General features: G+C 39.3%; 1 protein-coding gene across 1 annotated transcript; it reads right to left on the reverse strand.

Annotated features, from left to right (window-relative positions):
* Positions 1–1,464: 1,464 nt before the first annotated feature.
* On the reverse strand, positions 1,465–8,638 carry cbll1 (Cbl proto-oncogene-like 1, E3 ubiquitin protein ligase). Its single transcript, XM_083907368.1, has 6 exons — positions 8,624–8,638; positions 7,482–7,646; positions 3,821–3,927; positions 3,483–3,566; positions 3,320–3,393; positions 1,465–2,832 (listed from the first exon to the last, which is right to left on the reverse strand). Exons 1-6 carry the CDS (start codon positions 8,634–8,636, stop codon positions 1,824–1,826), a joined length of 1,452 nt encoding a protein of 483 aa, XP_083763494.1. The 5' UTR covers positions 8,637–8,638; the 3' UTR covers positions 1,465–1,823.
* Between the last annotated feature and the right edge of the window lie 119 nt (positions 8,639–8,757).

The raw sequence follows: 8,757 nt of genomic DNA on the forward strand, positions 1-8,757 counted from the left end.
TGCCAAGTCTGCAATTCTCTTACTACTACTGTTGAAAATTGGATATTGTAATGATAATAGCAATGATACAGCCCAGGAAAACAATTTCCATCAAATTATAATGTAAAAAATCATTATTATTTTGTATGCTTGATAAGTTTTTTTTTTTCCCCTTAATCACAGATGAAATATACCCAACTGTAGAAGAACTGCAGTCTCACGGCGCGTGTGAACACAAGGAAGGTTCAACTTGTAAACACTGTCAACATTCTACCAATAGAATGTTCCGTCTGTCTCTACTCACTATATTGCCTTCATCATATGTAATGTTCTGTACATTCAGTAAAGTTCTGTTTATCATATAATCAATGACGCAGTCTTTCTTCAGTGCCTGTCCATCAGTTCTTTGTGCCTGTATTTGGCGTATGCAAGTATGAGGCATAAATGATTAGTCCAGCTCCTGTTTAAATTATGGTTTGATGAAACAAATGCAATACAATACACAAAAAGTGTTTCACTGGACACCAAGGCCCTCAGATACAGTTGCAGAAATCATAGTAATCATATATTTAATGTAAATCTCATGGTGAGTTCCATTTGCAATAAATGAGCGTCAAAGAGACACAAAAACATTAAAACCTATGTTGTGCAGTGTTTCACATACTGAACAACATACTTGCCAAATTTTTAGACTCGCATTTTAGAATTGCTAAACAATGACCAAAGCACTTCCTCCTGTGTGATACTGCTTCATCATCCAACACAACCATATACTGCACTGCTATACTCACTGATTTCAAAGTCAAACTTGCTTACACCAGGTAAGAGCTAGCGTGAGATTTAATCATAATGCTATGCCAGTGTACATATAAATAAATGCAATAATTGCATCCATTTTTCTGGTGTATGCACGTTTGATAAATGAAGGCCAGAGAGTGGTTTGACCGTTTATAAAAGGGTTGCACATTTTGCGAAACATGCACAAATACGTTGTATTTATCAGGATTGACTTCTACTGTAGTTTAAACAACCTGAAGACCTGCATTTTTCAATTCTAAAAGCAAACATAATTTGTTGTAAGGCATCACAACAACTAGCAGCAGATATGGACAGTCACTAACCATTCATTTATCAGTCACAGGACTGACTGATGACTCACAATTGGCTACTGCCCTTCACACCAATACGTGAGTTGTTAAAGGGATACTTCACCGATTTGAATGTGGCTTTGTATTGCTAGAATAGCTGTAGTATTTTTTAGAAAATGTGCTTCCCTCCCTCAGTTTTTCACTGAGTTGTAAAAAAAAAAATCAGTTTTCCATTTTCAAAATTTGCCCTACTGTGATGCAAAACGCATCATTTGACTCACAGTAGGGCACATTTGGATAAGGGAAAACAGTCAGGGAAAAACAGAGGGAGGGAAGCACATTTTCTAAAAAATACTACTGCTATTCTAGCAATACAAAGCCACATTCAAATCGGTGAAGTATCCCTTTAAAAAGCTTGTAATTTTGTAAAGTCACAGAACAAATATGAGATTGGAACCTGCTGTTAAAAATTTATTGAGCTATATTTACCATTACCTTTCATTGTACATATGCATGGATTCGGTTGACATGTATAGAAATACAAGCTTTTAAAAAGGGGGGGGGGCACACATTTGCTCTTTGTGTCTGTAGTTATGTTTAGAACAGCTGTAACTAATGTGCACCACCTACACGTTTGTTTCTGGGCAGTTTATTTATCAAAAAGAAACATCTACATCCTGTTAACCTGAGGTTTACTATCACATTATTCAGACAAGTGGTGTGAAACAAAATGAAACTAACAGTTGAGTTGGCAGTTTACTGATAGTAAGGCCGGTAACGGCTCTGATCTGGGTGGTGTGGTCCAGGCATCTGGCCCTGGGGAGGACCTTGCATTCGTGGAGGTGGGGGCCCTCTAGGAGCTGGCCACATCCCAGGACTGAGGCCTCCCGGTTGGCTGAACGGGGGACTGAGCGTGCCCTGGTCTTCAGGGAACTGCTGCATTGAGTTGGGGTTGTAATGATGGGGAGGGGGTGCGTTGACCGGAGGGCCGCTGTGTTGTGGTGGAGGTCCAGGGGGCGGGTGGTTCATGTAGGGGGGCATCTGGCTCATAATGTGCCCAGGTGGTGGTGTGATTGGAGGAGGAGCTGTTGACATGGGAGGAGGGGGAGCCTGGTTGTACACCATATGTGGCGTCCCAGAGGCTTGGGGAGGATGCTGCATTGGGTGGTTAATAGGGGGAGGGGGAGGAGGAGGTGGTCCAAAGTGCTGCTGTGGTGGCGCCATCATGTGGTGAGAGTGGGACACGACGGGTGGCTGTCCAGGATAGTCTGAAGGGTGGTGGTGGGGCGGCTGACCGGGGACTGGCCCACTGGAATGGGACTCACGGGAGGAAGAGGAATCGTCTTGGATGGGCACGGTGATGAGATTGCTGTGTTTGCGGGTTGTTACTGTGGCAATGCGGAATGTTTCAGGACCAAGACCAGACGATGGAGGTGGGCCTTCATGGGCGTTGGGTGGCGGCGGCTGACTGTAAGGGTCGTGACTGCCGTGCTGGAGCGGGTTGGGAAGGTGAACGTGGTTCTTGGGTAAGTGAGGTGGAGGCACACGGAAGCGGTCCTCAGATGAAGGGGGCAGGTGCACAGGATCCTGGCGGCCAGTGGAGGACTTGGCGGCCCTCAGGTGGCGGTGGTTGACGTGGGCCTGCAGGTCACGCTGGGACAGGTAGGTGCGCTTGCATCCCGGCACTACACTGCACATGTAGAGAGAACCACGCTGGCACTGCTCGATGCGCTGTACTGGATCTGTGCAGTTGTAGAGGGTGAGGCTGAACACATGAAGACAAAATGTCAGCAACAATAGAAATGTGGAGCTACAATTACTTTAAATATTTTGAATAATAATATTAAAATTCAATGAATTTGACTGTTTACAACAACACATTAAGACAAAAAACTTGATATCGCATCGTCAACAGCTGCAGCGATTAGAAAAACTATTTTAGTAGCGATATAAATGATTAAACTTTGGGTTCATTCAAAAATTAATTAATTAAACAACAGCGTTTGATTCATTCTCTGCATTACATTTCTTTGAAACTAAAGTGTTGTTGTTAGGATTTACAACAGCAGAGGGCATGCCGCGCATTAACCAAAGCCCAGAGTCTGGCGCTTAATTTCTGTGTTAACTGTTGGGTTTCGCCTTCTTTCTACAATACTGTATGGGCTTTGCCTTGCTGTGGTAAGTTCCCTGAGATTAGCACGTTGTGATATGATGCAAAATAAATTAAGCTGATTTAATTTGAATCGTCTCACCCAGGACACATTTTGTCTCCTTTCTTCTCATGAAGCAAAGCGCAGTCGTAGCAGAAAACATGTTTGCAGGGGATCTGAGGAGTTAGACAGGTAAGAGAATTAAACATCAGCAGCTCCCTTAAAAAAGCCTGCAGATAATGATTGGATTAATTTAAGTACACACCATCCGTCCATATAAATGTATAGGGAGGCCGCATTTGTCACAGAAGTGAATTGGTACCTCATCTCTTTCTCCAATCAAATGCAACTGTGAAGAAAAAAAAAAAAACATGTTTTCATTAGAATATGCTCAAATACTACAAAAAATGTATACAAATGTCAGTTAATTCCTTTGAAACTGAATCTGTACACTCCCCACACTAAAGGGGTTGAATTGGAAGAAAGCAGTCCAACAGTCTGACAATTCTGCTCATCTGGATCAGTAATGATGTGCCGTGCCTTTGTCTGAAAACAAAGACAGGTGTGTCGAGTCTCTTCTTATTGTCCAGTGGGATTATGTACCTTGTAGTCCCAGAACATTTGTTGGGGAAACCTCCTCTGACTTCCAAACACATCACCAGATTTAGAGCCACAATCAAACCGGTCCTCTTGCTTGAAGCCAAAGTTATCTGTGAAACACAGGACACAAGTATTAATGAGGCAATGAAAAACAAATAACAGCCTAAAATGTTATTTTGGGGGGGAATAAAGTGATTAGCACTCCCAGGTCGTGTCACAATAAGATACCGTACATGTCTCTATTACTAGGAACAACTTGCTGCTTGGTGGTGGATCATTCATTAAAATGGCAGGTAAATAAATTAGCTAATAAATGACTGTCCTGCCCTTCGTCGCACACAGGAGGAGTCTGCTTTCTCCAATTCTTCTTTTGTACTACATTTCATTATTATTATGAATCTTAAATAATGTGCAAGAACTGTTGTGTGTTTTTGTATTGAAGATAAGACACATTCATCGGACATAGACATCTCAGCTAGCTAGAAAACCAAAGACAGTTGTGTAGGAGCAGCCAGGTGCATTTACTTATCAGTGAATGGGTTAAGTACTGATAAAGCTTGCTGATTTTCATAGTTACAGTGTAGCAGTAGCAAAATTTTAACAAGGTCTCTTATTGAGAGAAATCACCAATGACCTGAAGTGTTTATTATATCCGCGAGAAACGCGCGCGGATATTATGGAATCGGTCTCGCGCGTGTCCGCAGATTTTAGCCGTTAACGCGATAACTGGAAAGGCGTTTGAGATTAAATGTTCTTATTTTTTTTATGGGTTACATACCCCCTGTAGATGATCCCTATTGATTTTGAGCTGTCTACCATTATTATTAATTAGTTAATTAATTAATTAATTAATTATACAAAAAACATATTTTCGCCTGTATCTTCCAAAGTATTGCAGGTATTGGCTTCAAATTTGCATGGGCATCACATACCACCTGAGAATTATCCCTATCTTTGTAGCTTTATTATTAATTAGTAATAATTAGTACTAATTAATTATTAGTAATTAATTAATTGATTATGCTAAAAACACCTTTTCGGCTTTATTTTCCAGACTGATGGAGATATTGCCTTCAAATGTTGTACAATGATTCATGTAACAACTATCTACAAGTACAATCATTATTACTTTGGCTATGATTGGTAATAGTTACATAATAAGTGAACTGGTTAACTTATTAGTGAACACAAATAGTTAAGGCATTTTTTCTTTATTATTGAGCTCATTTGGACACATTGAGGATATCATGGGTTTATTTAGCACTTATTCATACTATTTATTACATTATACTATAAATGTATTAATTATCATAAAAAATAGTTAAGCCTCCATTTATTTATTAATGCATTGAATGGAAAGTTTGAACATATTGTATGCTTTTTCATGAAATTTAATAAACATAGTGTATGCTTTTTCATGAAATTTGGACACTTTCAAGATATGGCAGGTGTGGTTAGCATTTTAATATTCATAATATTTAACAAGGTATAATAGGTTAACTAGTTTTATTAAAAACTAGAGAGAAATTTATGAGTTCAGGTATTCTGTGTTCAATATCGAGTTTATATGGATACTTTGAACATGTATAAAGTGTAGTCAGCATTATATCATAATATTTAACAGTTATTTTGTTGAATTTATTAATAATTAATTAAAACCGTTAGTGGCAGGTGCGAGTGCGTATACTTTGGGTATATTGGAAAGTTGAGGATTGGACAAGTTCGCGGATATACCCCTTGCTGTCGGCCCCCGACAGCGTAGGCTAAGTAATAGTCTGTTTTAGCCTGCGAGTAACTGTAAAAGTTACACACCAAACAAATCCTGAATACTAGAATAGAGATAACTTGTTTTGTCTTAATTCCATAAATCTTTACTCCAGTTATACATTTTTCACATATTCTTCGAGGCAGCTTTTGTCCATGCTTACTGAGACCAATGAGGAACCAGTGCCAATTTGATACCAGTTCTCAATACCAAGCCAAAACGGAACTGTATAAAGTATTGTTGAGATTATTCAATTATGCCATTCCTTTGTCTCCGATCACATATCAAACAGATGTCCCTGGTAATCTTGTGTTACAACACTGTCAGGTTTCTCCTTAAACTAATAAAAAGCACAAATTTGATTCCACTCCACCAAGGATAACACCTGAATAATGTATCATACTCCATAATTTTACGGTTAACAACGGTTATCCAGTGATGCCCTCTGGTGGTAAAATTGTAATCCTAGTGATGTTGCCACAAAGTCTTCAAGATTAAAAAGCAATTATTTCTCTGTTGGTTATTTTTGAATAAATCTTTGCAAACCAGACGCGTTTTGTTTGTGTGAATTATTCACACGTTTTAAATATTTTTCAAACATGTGTTCAATCTAGGGCTGGGCAATATGGACCAAAACTCGTATTGCGATATTTTTCGCTTGAATGGCTATATACAATATTGTAATGATATTTTGAACACCCTAACCCAAAATTCTGATTGGTCTATTTATTTATTTACTTATGCTATGCTAACTTCATACAGTCTATGGTTAATTTCATCAGGAGTAAAGTACCAAGTGCTAATGGGGGTGTTTTCAGAGCACCCCTGTTTCACAGGTTACGGCGTGTCTTCAGAGAACACACCCCTTGTGTTGACCATTTTGGATTCAATCAACGCAGCATTCACATCAGCCACCTAATTTAGCCGCGTGAATTGCAACTTTTTTCTGGGTCGTGGGCAATTTTCCCGAGCTTCCTTTTCCAACAAATTCACCACAATCCAATCAGAATGAGTGTTGCTGATGATGATGTACAGTCCAAACATTTAACTTGGCAGCGGATCACTTGATTGTGTTTGTTTCTTAAAACACTGTTCTTTTTATTAAACAAGGAAAAATATAAAACGATTAAGACGAGTGGAGAGGGGTTGTAATAGAGTTTCAGTGGGATGGTGTGGGTAAATCAAACTTCAAAATAGTTTTCACTGACATTTCACCATACATCGTCTCTGGTGCAGTGTGTGCGCAAGTCCTGCTCTGGTCGCAGACAGAATATGATGTGGGTTTTTTTCCCCGCTTGTCCTCGCAGATCGTGCTTGATGTGCATGGGAGGGTGTGTTTTAATTTGCTTCTGAATTATCTGCACTTCTCGATCGTATATTTGTAAGGCGGCCAGTGTATGACAACCTTAAGGCTGAACAAATGATCCCATATACCGCCTAGCATTATAGAACCATTATGATTTTATTGTTTACTCTTTATTTTGTAGGCTTTGGTCATAATAATGAATCATTTAGTATTGATAAATAGCTACAGTATCAGCTTCATTATCACCACTAAAATAATAATAATAAAAAAAGAAAATACAGCTGTGCAGTGTGCATATATTGGGGAGCTGATATAATATTGAATATACCTTATTGGAAATCTTATTAAAGAGAACAAACCCACTCACTCACACATACTTACAGCAGACCTGTGTGCAGCGCATTTTCTATCACACATCTTTCATACCATTCACACGCTGCACAGCCATCAGGTGCAAAGTGTCTTGCCCAATTACATGTTGGCATGCAGAGCAGAGCTGGGAATTGGACTCACCCAACCTCAGCTTAAAGTGCTCTTTACAATCTTTATAAAAGCAATGCTGTGAGACCTGGTGAGATGTAAAACGTGCCTACCATCTTCTCCTAGGTCATTTTTACATGGCCTGCCAATGGGTCTCTGGATACGAGGCTGAGGCTTGCTCCTTAAGGGTTGTTTGGAGATGAGCTTGATGGGGATTCGTCTTCGAACATCTGGACCACCCAAATTTCCAGAGCCATCACTTCCTTGAAGATCATTGTCTGTTCAAAAATTGAGTCATTCAAGATATTAGCCTAAGACCACATGTTTTGAATCTCTGTGAGTTCAGTCAAGAAATATAACAGAAAACAAATCAAAACAATGAACTCAACAGGATAAACCAACATCTGATGAGCATTTATTTGATGTAAATGTCTTTGCCAATAAATAATACAGACTCTGAGATGAAATGAGGGATGAATTGAAAAATGAAGCATAACAAAAATGGACACACAGAATTGATTTAATATGAAATGCGGTTGCTGTCCGTAAAAAAACCAATGACCCTGACACCAACTTCCACATATTGACTACAATATTTGAATAGAAAGAACAACCGATTTACCTAAAAATGTGCGATTGAAAACGTTCCAGACACTTTCACATAATCACAGTGATCGATACAAAGTTAACTTTAAGTCTCCAACGAAGTTATGAAATCAAATGAAGATATACCATAGCCGTTAAGATGATATATGATTCCAAATTATGAAACTAAAAAGTAAGAGTTGCGTTTCGGTGAATATATGGAATAATTACACATAGTTAAAATTTCTGCAGTCCAAGAAACATCTTTGCAGCTTAGTTAGCTTTAGGCTAATACTGGCTGGGTAGCTTTCGCGCCCCAATGCGTAGCTGGTGTTCACGCCTAACTAACATATTGTTCACCATTTAATGCAGTAACTGCCTAGCTCCATTCCTGCAATGTGTCTGGCCAAGTTTGTTTCAGCCTCCGTGTTAACTTTTTGAGAATAAGTGATTTAGCTTCACTCAAGCGCTAGCCATATTAGCTAACCTGGCCCATGCTAGCTTGTGACGCTGCTTTTGTAGAGAACGGGCTACCGGAGTGATACCGTACACAACGAGAGTGGTGTGTTGTTATCTGACGAACTCGAACAACAACTAAACATCACATGTGTAAAAATGTTCCACATATCAGAAATTAGCTAACGCTGGCCTTACAGAGCATTTTCCTTACCGCTTTGGTCCATGATTCAACGAGTGAACGCAGTGCATTGTGGGACAGGGACAGAACGGACGAGGAAGATGTGAATGAAAGGGAGGAACTGGAAGAAAACAATCTAAGGAAATAAAACAACACATTGAAATATA

The sequence above is a fragment of the Microchirus variegatus genome, assembly GCF_963457635.1.
Source record: "Microchirus variegatus genome assembly, chromosome: 20".
Classification (NCBI taxonomy): domain Eukaryota; kingdom Metazoa; phylum Chordata; class Actinopteri; order Pleuronectiformes; family Soleidae; genus Microchirus; species Microchirus variegatus.

Coding starts and splice junctions, on each gene's coding strand:
- cbll1 (XM_083907368.1), bottom strand. Junction 3,394..3,482: donor TACATTTATATGGACGGATG/GTGTGTACTTAA, acceptor CTAACTCCTCAG/ATCCCCTGCAAACATGTTTT. Junction 2,833..3,319: donor GGAGACAAAATGTGTCCTGG/GTGAGACGATTC, acceptor TCATGTGTTCAG/CCTCACCCTCTACAACTGCA.